At 40.8% G+C, this 19472-nt stretch overlaps 1 protein-coding gene across 1 annotated transcript in view; it reads left to right on the forward strand.

Moving 5' to 3' along the window:
- Positions 1–1464, forward strand: part of CUNH18orf63 (chromosome unknown C18orf63 homolog) — a 29842-nt gene extending 28378 nt beyond the window's left edge. The window contains exons 11-12 of the mRNA XM_027118865.1: positions 219–1217; positions 1408–1464. Coding sequence (XP_026974666.1) covers positions 219–1217; positions 1408–1464 — 1056 coding nt within the window. The remainder of the gene's footprint in view (positions 1–218; positions 1218–1407) is intronic.
- The last annotated feature ends 18008 nt before the right edge of the window (positions 1465–19472 follow it).

Here is a 19472-nt window from a genome sequence, read left to right on the forward strand (position 1 = left end):
CTTAAAATATTACCTTGAAAGGATGGTATCTAAAGAAGGATACAAATCATAAGAAATATACACATGTCCTCACTAAGGCTCATTTGTTTGTTTTTCTTTACCTGTTCTATGTATTGTAGTGTTACTTTTTATCCTTATTTTGATGATATCTTATATCATTTCTTTTCCATTAAGGACATTATTACATTTTCGAAATTTCCTAATCTTTATCCTTTCAGGAAAAGAAAGTCAAGCCGCCTAATCTAACCACTAAACAAAAGTTCAGGTCCTCTCTGGCTCAGGCCCCTGCCACAAGACCTGCCCAGGCTCAAAGTATTCCACTTCATTCAGTAGCCACAGACCACAAGATGGAGCTTTCGGTCAGCCAGCCGAAGCCCTATGTGTCCTCAACTCTGCACCTCCAGCCAGAATCTGTTCAGAGCAGAAAGAAATCCCTGCCTGACAAGGCAGCACAAGTACATCTGGAAGTACCAAAGCTCAACAGAGGAAGTACTCAAGTTCAAGACGCAGATTTTAGCTCCCAACATAATATTGCCCCTAAATTCATACCAGTTTTCAAAAATCGACAATTACAGATGAACAAAAATATCTTAGAACCTGACAACCTGAAAAGAAAACATGTTGTTACAGAATCTAAGTTGCTTTCACTTAAAACTAGTGTGATCCAGGATGATAAACTGAATTTAGATCCAGCTATTAAAAAAAGATCTAATCGCAGCATTCAGATGAAGACTTCTAGATCTCTGCAAGAAAAAAACACTGAGTCCTTTGAAAATATGACAGAAAATCCCCCTTCTAGTGGAAAATTATCGGTCATGAGTTTAAGTGAAATTAAACAACTACCTAATAGTTCAGTATTTCAGATGTCAAGTAACAAGTTAGGTGTAATAAAAAGTGCTGTTGACTTCCAAGTGAATGAAAAAGAAAATTTGACAAGCAAATACATAACACAAATTTTAGGGAAAGGCCACGAGTCACTAAAAGTGAAAAGACCACCACACATTTTTGAATCAGACACAGAAACGGAAGATTCCCAACTGCTGCAGCAACAATCAGTTGATCAAACTAAAGAAGCTGATGTAAGTGACCACCGGTTAATAGTAAGCAGAACAGCCCACAAGTCTAAAAGGAAATTATGTCAGGACTCTTCAGAAACTTCAAAGAAGCCTCACTCCAATACTATCCATTACGGACAATCCAGTTCTTCTAAGAACCAGGTAAAAAACCTAAAAACAATTTTAATCTGGGGATATTGACCATGTGATAGACCTTTAAAACCCCTAAATAAAGATTTAAATGATTTGCCCAAGATCATCTAGAAACACAGTAAGAAGCAGAGTATCTAACACAACTGCAAGTATATACAGTTAATTTATAACAAAATGTGATTCTTCAATCTGGTTACAGATACATAACTTGGACAAATCAAAACATAAGAAATCTCTCATCATTCCTAAAGCTTAGGACATGGATGTGAAAGAAGGAAATATCCACCAGGTAACTTAGGTGATATCTTCTGATTGGTTGATTGATTGATTATTATTTGGCTGCGTTGGGTCTACATTGCGCGCAGGCTTTCTCCAGTTGCGGTGAGCGGGGGCTACTCTTCGTTGTGGTGCGCGGGCTTCTCATTGCGGTGGCTTCTCTTATTGCGGAGCACGGGCTCTAGGCGAGCAGGCTTAAGTAGTTGTTGCGTGCGGGCTCAGTAGTTGTGGCTCGCGGGCTCTAGACCGCAGACTCAGTAGTTGTGGCTCGCGGGCTTAGTTGCTCCGCCGCATGTGGGATCTTCCCAGACAAGGGATCAAACCCTTGTCCCCTGCATTGGCAGGTGTATTCTTAAACAGTGTACCACCAGGGAAGTCCCTGATTTATTTTTTATTACAGTAACAAAATTGGAATTACCAAGTTTATGTACCAAAGGAGCTACTTTTAATTCCTTGAAGCCTTAAAATCAGCAAGGAAATAGTAAATGGTGGGGACAGTACAATCCTTGACTAAGGACTGTACACAGCAACTGTAATGTGTTGTAAAGGCCCCTAAAGAGGGATGAGGTAGAGAGAGGTCCCATCACTGGCTCCCACCCACTCTGTTCTGGGGTCTTTGCAGACTAAGAACAAGGCGCGGCGCAGACTAACTAAAGATACAAGATTTCATAGCCATTAGAGAACACCTACCTTTTGGACTCTTACCCAAGATGATTAACCTTAAATAATGTTTCAAAAATTAATCATTAAGTTCAAGTTAACTCCAAAAAATTTTGCAGTGCTCGCTAAAGTTAAACTTGAGATTTAGCTGATAAGGCTGAGTCCACAGCACTGAAATCACAAAACCATGCATCTGGAAATTGCATTTTATTCCATTCTGCCATCTGTTTAATCTAACAAACATATTACTAAAATACCCACAAATACTTTTTTGCATAGAACTGTTGGAATATTTTCAATTCAAATTTATTATGAACAAACTACAAAGCATTTTCTTATTTTGTTTTCCAAATGCTATTTCTTTCTATAATTAAAAGAGTTTTCAGCCTGATTTGAATTACCAAAAGATACTTAAATCTATTTTCATATATTGTATAATGTTAAGTTTCATGTAGTTTTTGATGGCTTACTATATGCAGTCAGTAGGTGGTTGAGGAAAAAACGTATGTGCTAGCTAGAATGCCTTAAAATTTTTTATTTTCATTTTTAAAAATAAATGAAATCTACTCTAGATCTCATATTGTTTTAGAAGTATAGCACTTTCCCACTTTGAATTACTTAAGACCTAAAACAGTTTTTAACAATTAAAACATCTGTCCATCAGCTAGAAAGAATAACATAATGAGAAAAATCATAGGATATCATAAAAGAAAAGAATTTCCCCAAAATATAAAATTAATATATACCCCTGTAAAATTGTTAAATAATACAAAACAGTTTCAAGAAAAAAGTAAAAAAACAAAAAACCACCTGCAATTCCTTTTTGCAGAGATAACCACTCTGAACAGTGGATGGACACACATGCACTCCTGTGAACATGGAATCAGGCTCCATACGCTGCTGTGGAAACTCTTTTATCACTCAGCAGGTTTCTTCATAGTTGGATAGTGTTCCATTGCAATGTGGATATCCTATATTTAACTATCCCTACTGATTGACATTTAAGTTGTTCGCAACCTTTCACTATAACAACGTCATGTAATTAGTCTAGTACAGATCTTTGCAAAATGCCAGTTATACAGTACTTTTGTTAGTTGGAAATATCTTTATTTTGTCTTTTTATTATTGAAATGTATTTGAATTCATTATTTTTACTGTTGAAATTTTCAAACCACACAATATGCATAGTATAAAAAACCTCTCAGTACCTATCACCCTGCTTCAACAATTATTAATATTTTGCCACTCTGTTTCATCTGTTTCTCACAGATACACTTTTTTTCCAGTATATATGTATACAGATACACTATTTTAAAGCAAATTCAATATGTCATATAGTTTTACCCATAAATACTTTAGTGTATATCTCTTACAGATAAGGTATAGCATATTTTTAAAGAAAAAAAAGAATGTGTATATATACATTAAATTTGGGGGGGTCTACCATATCTTCATTGATTCACTAACTTTCATTTTAGTGTAAATATGCAAACTAACAGGAAGCCCTCAATAAAAATAAAATCTATTTCACAGAAGAACTAGAGCCTTCAATCATATAATCAAAATATTGGAGGGAGATTATTTGTTCAGCCTTATTTATTAAGCCTATGCTATATGCCAGGTAGTATGTTATACACTGGGTTACTGAAATAAGACTGCAATCGGCCATGTGGTCTCTTTTCCAGCAAACCCATTCTGGGTGCCTGGCAAAGACATAGGAGTATAAATGTATTGAAACAAATGTCAACAATGATATTTGGTCCATATTACAAATAAATTATCTAATATATAAAAAGAGGGAAACAGAAATGGAGCTTCTCTCCTAACTAGTATTATTCTGGCTTTCAAACATTTTAGAAATTTAATTTACAAAATACGATATAATTGTTGTGGTAAGATATTTAAAGAAACCAAAATCCTCATTAATATTCCACTGAAATAATCCTTCATTAAAAAAGAGCCAGCAGAGAGTCAAGTATAAGTTGAACTTAGATTTTTTTAGTGTGACTCACTGCTTTGGCTACTTCACTAAACCACTGCAATTAAAGGCAAAAATGAATACAAACTTTACTTCAAAATTGTAAATATAATTCTTGTTCTTGAAATTGTGCCCTATTAATTTACTGTATAGCTTTACTGAAAAAGTTTCTATTTTCCAGAATTATCTCTATTTTATAATTATTTTACCATTTTCGTAGGGAAATACATCTGGTTTAAAGCCTATTTTGAGTGTGCCTTTCTCATTCTAAAACTAGTATGATAGATAACTAGTAGACTGCAGTAAAAAACAGTATGTCACTTTGTGAGGACGTGGTGAAAATATTTGTGAAGGTGCTGTTAATAAGGATATATATTTGGTCACTTGGTCAGTCGACCACAACCTGTACTCATTCTTGAAACCAGTCTTCCTCCTGCTCCGTGGAGCTTTAGGCTGCCTTCCTGCTACTGTCCACTTATCATGTCTCAGGTAATACAAACTTATTTTACTATTAGACTTAGCAAATCCAATGCTTAAGTAGTGTGTAGTATCTTCCAATTCTTTATGTAAATAATCTTGATAGCCCCTCCTCCACTCCATTAGTGTCTAAAATTTAGAATTTATAGGAAAGTACTTCTTTAGATAAATATTAACTTAAATGGCAAAGCCTGCTTATGTTAGAATCAGTCTATTTTCTGGTATAAAGTAGGTTTATTTTTCATCTTACAATATTTATCCTAATGAAAATTTACCAGAAAATATGTATACACATATAACATATAAAGACATATACATATATGTGTGTGTGTATATATGTATATATATATTTAATTTACTGTAAAGATAAATTGATTGATTGATTAATTATTTACTACTCCATATTCAGAGACGAGAGTCCAGACCAAACTGTTGTGCTCAAATTCACTGGAGAAATCAGTGAAGATTTTGGCTCATTATAAAGAAGATTTTGGTTCCTTGTTTTAATTTATATGCATTGTGGAATACCCCTTACCCTGCCCCAAATCATTCTTCACATTCCAATTGTATGTCAGTTTTAGAACCATTACAATTTTAAAACCATAAACAAATGATTTTGTTTGCCTATGTATAGATCAGCCCTGGCATTTAAAAACCGAGTATGCTGAAATTAATGCTAAAAATCACCTTCATAGAAATGTAAAAAAGCTTTTTTTATACCTTTCATATTTTAAATTTCACAGTATTTGTTGCTTACTATGTTACTATTTTAGTGATATTTTATTAGATATTACTATATTATGCATTATATTATTTATATTTTAGTTGTTGCTTACATAGCAAATAAGTAAAAAATACGGGTTAGTCAATGATTCGCTTTTATCTGACGAACCAGTTCTTGCTTTCTTTTTCAAATTGCTCATCATCTGCTGTTATGCTGGAACTGACAATATATTGGGTATTTATTGATAATTAAGAATGGTCAGTATTGATAAATGCTTAAAGATGTCATGGTCATTATCTATTGATGCTTAAAATATTTATGCTGTATCCTACATAGTGTCATAGTGTCTTATTTTTAATTAAAAAAACTATTTCAAATAGATGTATTTTTCTGTGTCAGAGTGACTATATAGGAATGGAAAGGCTTAGATAAATTACATTCTTTTACCTCTGTGGTTCCATTTCTTAACATGCATTTGCTGCTGGACCCACGTAAACTATTTTAGGTTCTCACCACTTTACAGAACCTTTATTCTCGAAGTCTTTCATTCTTTCATACAACAGACATTTATTTAGTATTTGGCATGTGCCAAGAGCTATTGTAGATGCTTGGGATATATCAGCGAACACTGGCAGGGAAAGACAGACAATAAACATAACAAATAAATAAATTATATAATGTATTAGAAAGTGACAAGTGTAGGAACAAAGAAAAATAGAGCAAAGTTAGAGACATGGTTTAGGTAGGCTTCCTTGGGCAAAGACATGCAGGAGGAGAGGGAGTTAGCCACATGGATATCTGAAGGATGAGCTCTCCAGGTCTAAGGAACAGGCTATATGTTCAGGGAGACATCAGGGAGCCCAGAGTGGCTAGAGTTAAATGGGCTGGAGAGGAGAAGCCAGGAGATATGACCTGATCAAGAACACATACTTTGACCCTGAGTGAAATGGAGTTGGGACCAGAGGGGTGACACATCTGGCGTAGATTTCAGCAGCATCATTCTGACTGCTGTGTTTAGACTAGACTGGGGTAGAGCAGAGTTCAGGAGAAGAAACAGGGAGACCCGCTGAGAGGCTGTTGCAGGAATCCAGGCAAAGATGAAAGTGGCTGGTAGCAGAGGAGGAGGTGAGAAGTGGCTGACTCTGGATATGTTGTGAAGGCTGAGGTCCACAGGATTAGGGATGTGAGAGAAAGAGGTCCTGAGGAGGGCCCCAGGGCTTTTGGCTTGATCACTTGGGAGGATGGAACTGTTATCAACTGAGATGAAAAGGAGCAGGCTTTGGAGTAAGAGGAGGACTGAGGATTGACCATTTCATAGCATGGAGGTCATTGATGACTCTGACAAGCAATTTCTGTGTCATGATGGAGGTGAAAGCCTGACTGGGTGAGTTTAAGAGAGAAGGGGGGCACAGGGGGGGATTGGAAATCACGAATGTAGACTGCTCACTTGAGAACAGTCACCGGTGGACTTTTCTAACTCATTTTCATTTACTCCTTAACAATATTATCCTGTGATTACCCCTTTCTTGAAACACTGTTCTCCCATGACGTCTGTAATCTTACATCTCTGGACACAATTTTTCTGTTTCCTTTACTCACTGGCATTAAATATCCCAAAGACCTTGAAGGATAAACAGTGGTTATGCCTGACACATTTGGGACACGGGAGGAACAGTAAGAAGGATATTCCAAAGAGAAGAACTAAAACGAACAAAGGCCGATGAGGTTACATGTGTTTAAGGAACAGTGAATACTGATTCTGGTGTGGTCAGAATGTGCTTCATGCAGGGACCAGAATGAGTGTAGACTGGGCCACGGTGATCAAGGAAAGTTTTAGGCATGTCGAAATCATCTGGAGACTATTCCAGAAACCTAATCCAAGGAGCAGAGAATAGAGAATAAGAGTACTAACAGACCTAGAAATGGCTGGTCAGGGAAACTGGCTGTGGATGGCACATGCTGGAGAGGTAGGCTCAGAGATGAAGCTGGATTTTCAAACTTGACCAGTGCGAGAAGAGCATTCCCCTTTAAAAATACAGAAATGAAGGAGTGGTAGGGAAGATGTAACAGGAAGATGACTGATTCCGTCCATCATAAACTGGGTTGGACTGAATCAGTAGACAACTAGATTAAAATTCAGGACATGGTATCGTTTGGGGAGTCGTCCACATAGAAATGTTAGTTGAAGGCATGTGTGAGCGTGTAAGCAGCAAAGAGAAGAACACAAATGACAATTTTGAGGACAGGATATCAATGCATAAGGAATGGGGGAGAGGGAGAAGGTGCAGAGAAAAGCAGTCAGGATAAGGTCAGAAAGCAGAGGTGTGGAGTTCCAGAGCCAAGGAAAAGGAGGGTGTGTGATGGCAACATTGGTGTCAGTAAAAGCCCAGGAGAAGGAGGCCTGAGAGGCAGAAGGCTTCGGTCTCAGAGGTCCCTAGTGGCTGCTGTGGTTCAAAGGTGAAGCACAGAGGATGGTCAGGTGTGCAGGAAGCAAGTGCTGGAGTTTTCTGTGAGAAGTTCGGCTGTGAAGGGAGGACGGTCATTGGAAGAGATGGCAAGATCAAAGGAACATTCGTGATCTGAAACAAAAGTGCAAACACTTCAAAATAACCAGAAAAAAAAGAAACGCTGAGAATATAACAAATTAATAGGATTTTTCAATTTTAAGCTTTTCATCTATGATTTGTAAAATTTCTGAAAACTGCTACCACTAAATTTAACAGAAACACTCATAAACAGTTGATCATCTTAGTTTATCAGCTTGTGTTTTTAAGAATGCTCATGATTGATTTTTTTTAATATTACATGTATCCTTCATATGTTTTCTGCCAGTGAAACTTTTCCTAGTTTCTACAAAAAATAAAATGCATTAATGTTTTATTGCATTCCACAGAGATCATCCTTGCTACTTTATATTATTAAATTTCTGAATTTAAATATTCAAGGAATATTTTACTGTTAACATTCAAAGATGAAAGAAATTATATATAGTATGCAAGTAGTATTTTAATATTTTGTTCCCCTAGCTTTTATCCAGAGGATCGTTAGGAATTATTTACATTTGGTAGCCTACATTCCTGTATAAAAAGCGGAAATCTGCAGTCATATTCAAGGAGAAATCTGGCAAAACATAATTGGCTCTGTGGTTTATTATATATCTACTTATCTCATCATTTTGGAATAAAATATTTAAATCTCTGAAGAACAGGAGTTAAGCTGCTTTAAAATAAAATCCTGGGTCTGCATGTAGAGGGAACATATGTCAGTATAATCATTTAGCTAAGATGAATGACATAATGGAATCTTATAAACATGCTGTTTCAACCATTATAAGGTTTTATTGCTAAGAGTAAAAATTTTATATAAATTGTCTTTTTCAAATTCATTTCTAGCTCTGCTCCTTACCAATACTGCCATACTGAAAAAAAGAAATAAATATGGGACTTTCATGAAGCAAAGACAGCCTCACTGCCCTCACTTCCCTTTGGTTCTCAGCTTGGTAAATTCTTGTTTTAGTCTGAATCAGAATTTGAAAACTAGCTTCCTTTCTGGAGTTCCTGTTTTTGATAATGGCAAGCTAGGTTATTCAAACTAACCCTCTCATGGAAAGCAACTAATAATGCTGGATGAATTTTTTAAAGTTCATGAAAACATCCAAGAACCAAAATGACATAAGGAATTACAGTCTAAACACTAAGGAAAAAACAGAAAGGTAAACAGAATTCAAAAGCACTTTTGCTTATAAGATATATGATAATCCAGAGCTGAAACTAAGCTGTTTTGATGCCGTTGAGGAGTGAGGGGAACAGAAATGTAAAAGTCCAGAGCCTGCAAAGACGCAAAGCCTAACTGGAGTGCCCACCACACCCTGCAGCACACACACTTTGCCGGGATCCCGAAGCCTGTGCCATGGCAAAGGTGAGCCGCCAGTAACTAGCTCCATTCTCTTCACCCCCAGCAGGCCACCACGGTGCACCACCTTAGTGGGAGAGGAGTAGGCAGAAAAACATCCCTGTAAAGGGGCCCCCAGTGGATTTCTGCCCAAATTTATATCACCAGGTGATCCAAGAAACCTCAAACCAAGAATTTAGTTTAAAATAATATCAGAAATATAAAATTATCAGAAATACCAAAACCTTTAGGGAGAAAACTAAACTTTATTGAATTATATTAAAGAATATCCAAGTAAATGGAGAACTATGTCACGTTCATAGATTGGAACTCAATGCTGGAAAGATTGAATGTGATTTTGTTCCAAATTTCAACATGTTTGTTTAAAACTTGATAAACTTATTGTAAAATTGATACGGGAATGCAAAGGCAAGAATAAACAAAGGCTCTTAGAGAAAAACAAGAAGAAGGGAGAGCTTGCTCTCCAGATAGCAAGATTTATACAAAATTGTAATAATTAAAATGGGGGACCTCCCTGGTGGCGCAGTGGTTAAGAATCTGCCTGCGAATGCAGGGGACACGGGTTCGAGCCCTGGTCCAGGAAGATCCCACATGCGGCGGAGCAACTGAGCCCATGCGCCCCTAGAGCCCGTGCTCCACAACAAGAGAAGCCACCGCAATGAGGAGCTCGCACACCGCAACGAAAGCAGCCCCCGCTCACTGCAACTAGAGAAAGCCCACATGCAGCAACGAAGACCCAAGACAGCAAAAAATAATTAATTTTTGAAAAAATAGCCAATATGATATTGGTATGCAGATTAACAAACCACTGGAACAGAGTCCAGAAATGGGCCGATACATATACGATTTCATACTGTCACTGTTTATAATAGCTCAGACACAATCTAAGTGGCCATTATGAATCTTCCAAACATAAAGAAGCAAGACATGAATGAGCTTCCATTCATGTGTAGTCCAAAAACAGGACAAATTCAGCCATCCTGTTTAAGGATGCATATATAAGTGTAAAAATTATAAAGGCAAGAAATTGTTTAAAAATCCAGTATAGTAGTGCCTCATGAGGGAGGGAAGGAATTATGACTGGGGCAGGTAGATGATAGGGATGGTAGGGAGGTCCTTCTGGAACAGTGGTAGTATCCATTTTACTTCCTGTCCTGCGTGCTATTTATATAAGCATTGACTTTATAATTATTCATTAAACTGTACCTGTATGTTTATGCACTTTTCAATGTGCGGGTTATATTTCATGCGGTGTGTGTGTGTTTTATTTTGAGAAAAATAATACCAAAAAAATACCCTCACACAGTGTAGAAGCCTGAAGGGTCTTACCTTTGGGGCTGTAAGGTAGTAAAATGGGGCTGTAGTTCATAACAATTGCATTCTGACAGTTCTCTGAAGGATGGTGGTCGCTCAGGGCTCTCAGAATGTAACAGTGGCTTGAAAGCAGAATGAGGGGCTTTATGGGGGGTTGTGGGGATGTGCAGTGAGGGCAAAGGGCAACAGGAATGCAGCATGAATTGTGGGGTCACAAGGTTGTTTAGTCCTATGAGGCTCACCTTTTCCTGCCTAGAACAATGTGGGGTTAGGATGTTTCTTCATGGTTTTCCATCCAGCAATTCAATTTCTAGAGGTTTATGCTGACAGAATCACTGGATAAGAAATCAACTATGTTGGTTGCTAACATTGTTTTAGATGGTAAAAAATTTGGAAACACTATAGATACCCATCAAAACAGTATTATGTCCTTATAATGGATCCCTACACACTATTAAAAACTATGCCCATGATAAGTGGAAATGCAAGTTGCAAAACTGTATGTGATATGAACTGATTTTTATTTTGTTAAGTGTGTGTAGTCATAGAAAATGGAGAAATACATGCTTAACTATTAAAAATAGTTTTCTTTGGAGAAAGGGTAAAATACGGGTGATTTTTGCTTTCTATTTTATACATGTCTGAATTGTTTGAATTTTTAAATAGGTGTTTTATAATGAAAAGTTTTTTATTTTGGAATGAAAAATATGTTTTATTGTCATTGAATGCAGTATAAGTGATGCCGCCACCTGTAAAAAGGATTTCATGGAACTAGTTTTCATTAGACCTGCTAGGATGCAGCAGTTCACTTAGCATTTTCTTCCTTTGGAGGTGCTTGATAAGTTTGTTTTTGGATGGTAACAGACTGCAGTTAGAAGACTCGTAACATACATTGAACACTCTTTGTGTATCAGGCAATATTCTAAATGCTTTACAGTAATAATTCATTTTCCTTCACAATAGTCCTTTAAGGTACACACTGCTCTTGAGTCTTACAAGCACTTGCATGCTCATTTGCCCGAGATACAAACCTTTCTTCAACTAGTCATTCTCAGTCTTTTCTCTCCTTCACTGCTCCCATGTAAACTCACCCCCTTTAGGAACATTTCTCATTTCACTCAGTGCATCTCAAGGTGGAGGGTGAGGGTTTAGAGGTGATGCATGGAACTTATAAGTTTGAAAAAGCCCTTCAAGATCTAAGGTGTGTAGGAGGGGAGCTCCTTCCCCCTTCTCCTCTCTTTCCCTTGAAAATCACTCTTCATTGGTTTGGGCCAGCACCCAGAAGTCTTCCCAGTTTACTGCTCTGAGAACTATTTGAGAAACCAGTGTAAATAGTTATCAGCAGAATATTAGTTCATTATGGAGTCATAATCCTAGGTGAGAATTAACCTGAAATGTAATCCAGGGCCTTAACAAAGGCCCTCAGTAATCTTGAGTACAGATAAACCTGTGACTTGAGTGAGCTCCAAAAGCCACCACCAGAGATGACAAAGATGAAGACAACAAGTTGAAGTCTGGTGTTTTCCTGCCCGTAGCTGCCAGGAAAACACTATCGACGGGCAGTTTGTGACAAGGGCTTAGAGGTGTGATAGGATCAACAAGCTATGAAGTCCCGCATCCTACATACACTACTCTCTTTGTGCCGTCTGTGTTCTGTAGTAATATCTTTCCTGTTAATTGGAATTGCAAATAAGATGTTAGATATGAGGATGTAGGCACGCACAAGGCAATGCCAGTAAGATGTTAATCAACGACCAAATTCAAAGAGGTTGGGAACGCGTTCAAATTCTGGGCTCAGAGAACCATAAAATGCACCAGCCTTTGGGCCTGCCTGGGACCATTTTGAACACTCGGGCTGAGCGGAGCTGGCCTGGAAAGTGCCACAGAGCCAGTGGGGCTACAGGCGTGCCTTGGAGAATGCAGTGGGTTTTGATAAACAGAAATGCAGGTGCAATAGAAGATTCTGAAACTGGGAAATCCAAACGTGTTTAGGGAATTGGTTGGATTCACACACAACTCTTCGGAGCACAACACATCTGTTGTGTGAATTGAGGTGCGTTTATACTGTACAACTCCATCTCAGGTGGCAGAGAGGCTGGATAGCACCTCAAATAAATGCACAAAACTCAATCTGTATGGACCTACTGTGGGTCCAGACAGACGAGGCCTCAGAATGCCTTTCAGTTGCTACTGGTTGTTTGTATCAGCCTGGATAAGGGTTGTTAAAGGACTGGTACCGTCTTCATAACAGTGGTTCCCCAAACCAGTGCCTTTGGTCTTCTTTTGTCAAATTGAGTTTGGGAATCCCCAACAGATAGAATCACTGACTCTGAGGTTCAGTCTGAGGATGCCAATTTGGGGTTGGAGCTTGTAGCACAGAGTTTGGGGAGCACAACTGTTTCTCAGCCAGTGACACAATCGAGATGATACAGCTGAGCTCTCTAACGAGGGGCACCTGTTTAACGTAATGGGGGTACACATGGAAGCTGCCTTCCCCAATGGCAGTAAGACTTAGACTTTCCAATTCTGTTCCCAAGCAGAGCACAGGCCTGCCATTCTGACAAACGGTGCTTACTGTGCCTTCCTGCCCTCTATTGTGACAGAGTCTGAAACCTGGGAAGAAATGACAGACCTATGATTTTCACAATTTCTTAGGATTTAATTGGTGTCAAAGTCTGTTCCTGTAGTAAAATAGGCTGTTTTCAAGAAGTATTTGCTCAGCTTCTTGTAAGGAAACTTAGTTCGTCCTCCCTTCATTTATCATCTGACACCCACCAACAAATTCTCTCCCCTTATTTTTCACCCTCCTACTCTGATCCCCCAAAGCCAGCAATTAATCTTTTTTTTTTTTTTTTTTTGCGGTACGCGGGCCTCTCACTGTTGTGGCCTCTCCTGTTGCGGAGCACAGGCTCTGGACACGCAGGCTCAGCGGCCATGGCTCACGGGCCCAGCCGCTCTGCGGCATGTGGGATCCTCCCGAACCGGGGCACGAACACGCGTCCCCTGCATCGGCAGGCGGACTCTAAACGACTGCGCCACCAGGGAAGACCAGCAATTAATCTTTGACTTCCCCTAGACAGTGAGGAGAAGGAGTGAATCCCAGTGCAGCCAGCACACCTTCTGTTAGAAAGCTGGAGATAGCCGGGCCCCAGGGCTGCAGGGAACTGCATTTCTGGGCTAAGGAGCATTGCTGCATAAAATTACCCAGAATCCAGACCAGGGCCCCAGACTGTCAGCGTGGGAGCCCGGAGCACTGAGGGGCAGAGAGCAGCGGCAAAGCCAATGTCAGAGAGGACCTCCTTCCTCCTTGTGGGAGTGGTCATCTGAGAGCACAGACAGCGTGCTTCTAATGATTGCATGTCTCAACTATCCTTTTAATTAGGTGTGAAAATTACAAATGGCAGAAGGTTTAACATTTGGGCTTTGATTATTCTGATTTGCTAAATAAAACCACCAGAGAATTATCTAAGGGAAAAAATGCCTACATTAGAACAAGTTAAGCCGCCCATTACAGTTTCTATAAATATTTGTTGAGTGAATATGTGTTTTGTGTAAAATACTATATAAGCCATATAATGCATTACAGCGAGTTTAGAAAATAAATGGAAAAAAATTACTCATAATCTAACCACCATAACACAGCTATTATGGGTTTTGTCATTTTTCTTTTACTTTTTATGTACATTTTGTTTCATTCTCATCATGCAGTTTGATTTTTTTTCCAGCTTAACTTTATACTGTGCTCAGGGTCCTATGTCCTACCTATCTATCTATCTATCTATCTGTCTATCTCCTGTAGGTTCTTTCTCTGGAGAACCCTTCTGGACACAGAGATCCTCATCTTTCTTCCTCCATGGTGCTCTCAGAACTCTAACACCAAGCCTAAGTTCTCCAGGCAAGAGACTGAAAAATACTTTTCTAGGGACTCTAACCAGCTCAAGAGGAAAATCCTAAAACACAAATACTGGTGTCACAGGTTCCCAAGTTACAAAGCTCAGCAAATCTCCCCACAGTGAGCCCTAGATCCACAAAGCCCAGCCAAATCCTCAGAGCTACTGATCAGCTTCTTAGTCCCTGATCCTTAAACCTGAGGATCACCAGACATCTGCCTCTCTGACATAAAAGATGGAGAGCAACAGACAGGAGGCAACCATGTGGAGGAAGCAGAGATTCTGGGGGAGGAAGAAAACTACTACTTCACAAATACTATTATTAGCATTCTCAGAGAGGCAAGGGAAAATATTTCACTGTAAACAAGATACTGTTTTTCAGGAAAGGAAACCTCAGAGAACAACAATAAAAGAACTCAGATATTGAAATATGATAGCAAAATGGAAAACTCAGTAGAAGAATTAGAAGGTAAAAGTGAGGAAATATCCAGAAAATAGAGCAAAAAGAAAAATATGGAAAACCAGAGAGAAAAGATAATAAAATGGAGAATAACTTCAGGAGGTCTAATATCTAAAAAAGAAATATCTATATATATTATAAGATATATATAAGAAAAGAACACATCAAAGAAGTAATTCAAGAAAATTTCCTAGAAGTAAAGGACATGAGTTTCCTGACTAGAAAAACCCACTGAGTACATAACACAGTGGATGAAATTTCCCATCATTGTGAAATTTCAGAACATTGGAGGCAAAGAAAACATCCTACAAGCGTCCAGAAAGAAAAAATAGGTGACGTACGAATGACGAGGAATGAGGAAGCTCCATAACTCAACAGCAGAAGTGAAAAGACAATGGAGTCCAATTCTCCAGCATTCTGAAAGAAAAATAAATTTCCAGCTTAGAAGTCTGTGTCCAGTCAAACTGTCAACCATGCGTCAGAGAGATCAAAGACGTTTCAGGCATGCAAGGTCTAAAATAAATTAACTCCTGTGTTCCCCTTCTTAGAAAGCTACTGGGTCTTACAAGCTGAAAATGGGAGGGGACCTCCGAGGGCTTGGGAAAACATTTATCCCAGTATTCCCAATACTATTTCCCCCACACCTGTGGGTGGGCTTATCTTGGAGGGGGCTGAAATTGGGAGAAAGTTTCCTTGTGAGTAATATAAACTTTGGTCAGAAATGTACACCTTTCAGATTGGCTCATGGCCAACAGGCCAGGACTGCTGAAAGAAGACCAGCATCTCTGAGAAAAAAATTTTTTTTTTTTTCGGTACGCGGACCTCTCACTGTTGTGGCCTCTTCCGTTGCGGAGCACAGGCTCCGGATGTACAGGCTCAGCGGCCATGGCTCACGGGCCCAGCCGCTCCGCGGCATGTGGGATCTTCCCGGAGCGGGGCACGAACCCGTGTCCCCTGCATCGGCAGGCGGACTCTCAAGCACTGCGCCACCAGGGAAGCCCTCTCTGAGAAGATATTATCATCATCTCCTTGTACAGAAAAGGAGGCAGGATAGCATTGCCAGCAAGCTGCAGAGCCAATATTTGAAACCAGGTCTGTCTGAGTCTTTCCACCGTTCTATGCTGCTTCTTTACCTTGAAATTTCTTAAAGCCCCCTGTGATGGTTAATTTTATGTGTCAACTTGACTACATCACAGGGTGCCCAGAAGTTTAGCTAAACATTATTTCCGGGGCTGCCTGTGAGCATGAGATTGGTGTTTCAGTGGGTGGACTCAATAGAACAGATTGCCCTTCCCAAAGCAGGTGGGCATCTCCCAATTTACTGAGGGCCTGAATAGAACAAAAGGCAGAGGAAGGGCAAATTCTTTCTCCCTCTGCCTGACTGGTTGAGCTGGGACATCTCGTCTCATCTTCTCCCACCCATGGGTTGGGCCTTATACCATCCATTCTCCTGGTTCTCAGGACTTTGGATTCAGCCTGGAACCACAGCACTGGCTTCTGTGGATCTACAACTGGCAGACGGTGGATCATAGGGCTACTCAGCCTCCATAATTACGTGAGCCAATTCCTCATAATAAATCTCCGTGTGTGTGTGTGTGTGTGTATAATATGATAAATATATATTATATATATATATATATATATATATGCGTATATTCTATGGGTTCTGTTTCTCTGGAGAATGCTAACTAATATAGCACCTTTCTTCAAAAGAGTTCTGAGTTCTTTCATGAATGTTCTACATTTATTTCTTTCTGCTGTATCCTGTGATAGGAATTGTGAACCTGCCCAGAGCATCCTGATTTACAGGGAGGTGAGGCAGAATACAGGTAAGCTGCTGCCCAGAGCAGTGGGATGTTTCTTCTCCCTCCCACGGGGCTGGCTTCTCTCCATCGCTGGCTCACATCAGCCTCTCCCTGCCATGCCCCGAGCAAGTGCGTTACTAATCCAGGTTGAGAGCATTGCACTTTCCTCTTTACGTGGAGCTTAAGATCAGAGGTTACTAGTCCTCCTACTTGGGAAATTCAAATACACATTCATCGCGTGTGAAATACTTTTAATTGGGTCTCACAATCACATAAAGAGCAGGAAAACGGCCAGACGGAGGAGAGGGGCCAGCAGAGCCAGGGACATAAAGGTCAGGGCTCTCCCAATCATTAATATTTCTTAAGTGTCAGCAAAGGACAGCCATTTTTGTTTTGTTTTGTTTTTCCCCTTGAACCTGGGCATGGCCATCCCAAAGGCGCCAAGCTAAAATAAGAGGAGAAAACAGGACTGGGCATATTGATGAAACACCCACATTTTATGGACTTTTTTACAAGGTACAGTTCTTACTCGATTTAATTCACCTTGAAACTTTACCATCGTGTCCTTTCAGGCCATTACTCCTCATGCATTATTGAGACCCTGAAGACAGCAGACAGCACTCGGGCTCTCCGTGCGCTGGGACTGGCTGGGAGGACTGCGCAGTGGGGCGGCGGGAACTCTGAGCAGCCCCTCGCTGCACACACAGCCTGTGCTTTCACCCGCCCCCCTCGAGCTTTGTGCCCCTCTCTGCGCATTCCCACACACTTGACCTCCCTGCGCTTCCTCCTCTCCCACCCCTGCCTCACCCTTCGGCTTGGACACGGAGACTTGTCCACCCAGGCGTCCTCCTTTCCACCATCCCTTGGTTCCAGACAGGCCGCAGCAGGTGAGGCCCTCCAGTCTTGCCAAGTGCTTCTTTCTGTGCAACTCCCAGGTTTGCCAGTGCTCTCAGGGCAAAGAATTCCATGCTGACTGTCAGCGCTCTGTCCCCTAACCTAGAAGTCAACTTGCCTTCCTCAACACAGGTGACAGACCCAGCTCAGGGAGGCCAGGGTCATGCATCCAGGATATTGATTCGGGCATCTCGTTGTGTGACAAGCTCTGGGACACAGTGAAACGAGGCTCATGAGGGTCCTCCCATCAGAGCCTAGGGCCTGACAGCCCCTGATCTGTGCACAGGTGGCATCACCCCCAGGGTAGGTGGGCACCTCGTACCTGGCGGGTCACCAGGGAGTAGAGTCATGGATGATACAGCTGAGCCCAGAAAGATCAGTCCACAGTGTCCAGAGGGGGACGCCGGAGCCTGGAGGTCAACATCGCAAGCTGGATTTGCCCAAGACCACTCAGAGGGGCACCAGGAAAGCAAGGACTAGGAAGCAGACCCCCAAGCCATGGGCCCAGGTCCTCCCACCCCACCATCCTGCTCAGGCACACAGTTAACTGCCAGGAGCACCGTGCATTTGCTTCTAGGCCAGCTGCAGCGCATCAGGCATATGGCAAGGAGAAGGAGGGGTGGATCCCAACACTGTCAGAAACAGAGGAAAAAGAAGTGCTTCAGGCCTGTAACACAAAACGTTTTCTTATCTCTTAGACTTGCAAATGTTTGCCCAGCCCCAGATCTCTGGGCACATTCTCAAGGAACACTGCTACTTACATCTATTAAAAGAGATTGCAGGGAGAGCGTGGTTGAGTACTTAGGGTTCCAGTTTATGTATTACGGTCTCATGTTTCCCAACTTGAAATACCACAGTTAATGTATCAACATTAAAAACACAGTACTCTAAAAAGAAAAAAATAAAAACAAAAAAAACGCAGCACTCAAGGTATTTACTAATGTTTAATTTAATCTTACACATCTCTAGCACCTGGAGAAAAGAGTGACTAGCAACCACTCAAGTTTTAGAGGGCCCTGCAATCGCAAAAAGCATTTTTAAATGCTTTTTAAAATATGCGGACTTCCCTGGTGGCACAGTGGTTAAGAATCCGCCTGCCAGTGCAGGGGACACGGGTTCGAGCCCTGGTCTGAGAAGATCCCACATGCCGCGGAGCAACTAAGCCCGTGCGCCACAACTACTGAGCCTGCGCTCTAGAGCCCGCGAGCCACAACTACTGAGCCCATGCACCACAACAACTGGGCCCGCATACCACAGCTACTGAAGCCCGCGTGCCTAGAGCCCGTGCTCCGCAACAAGAGAAGCCACCGCAATCAGAAGCCCGCGCACCGCAACGAAGAGTAGTCCCTGCTCGTCGCAATTAGAGAAAGCCTGCACGCAGCAACGAAGACCGAAAGCAGCCAAAAATAAGTAAATAAATGTTTAAAAAATGCATTTCTCAGCACCTCTCCCATGAGAAGGTAGCTCTTCTCCAGAAAAGTAAAACTGGGTAATTTCCACAAAGTATTGTACGGGAGAGGGAGTTTAGAACTCTCCAGATTTACAGTCCAGGTTCACCTTGTGTAAAATTTAGAGGGGCACTTCCTCAGCACAGAGCTGGGCATAAACCCAGAATCAAGGGGTCACCCTCTGCAACTCACCCCATTAGCAATAGAAGAAGGAAACCCCTCACCCTGGTAGGCTTTAGTATGCAGAATGCGCAGATCAGTTGTATTATTTTTCTCTGACATGGTAAATCCTAACTTCCTCATACTTTTTCATGTCATTCTATAACATTAAAATAGTGGGCCATAGTCTTTCAAATGACACAAATGTCCTTGCAGGAGCTGTGGCTCTCTCTCTTCGGCTGTACAATCAAAACAGCTGTGGGTCTG

This window comes from Aethalodelphis obliquidens, unplaced genomic scaffold (genome assembly GCF_003676395.1).
Source record: "Aethalodelphis obliquidens isolate GAN/ISIS:26980383/991018 unplaced genomic scaffold, ASM367639v1 scaffold19, whole genome shotgun sequence".
Lineage (NCBI taxonomy): Eukaryota > Metazoa > Chordata > Mammalia > Artiodactyla > Delphinidae > Aethalodelphis > Aethalodelphis obliquidens.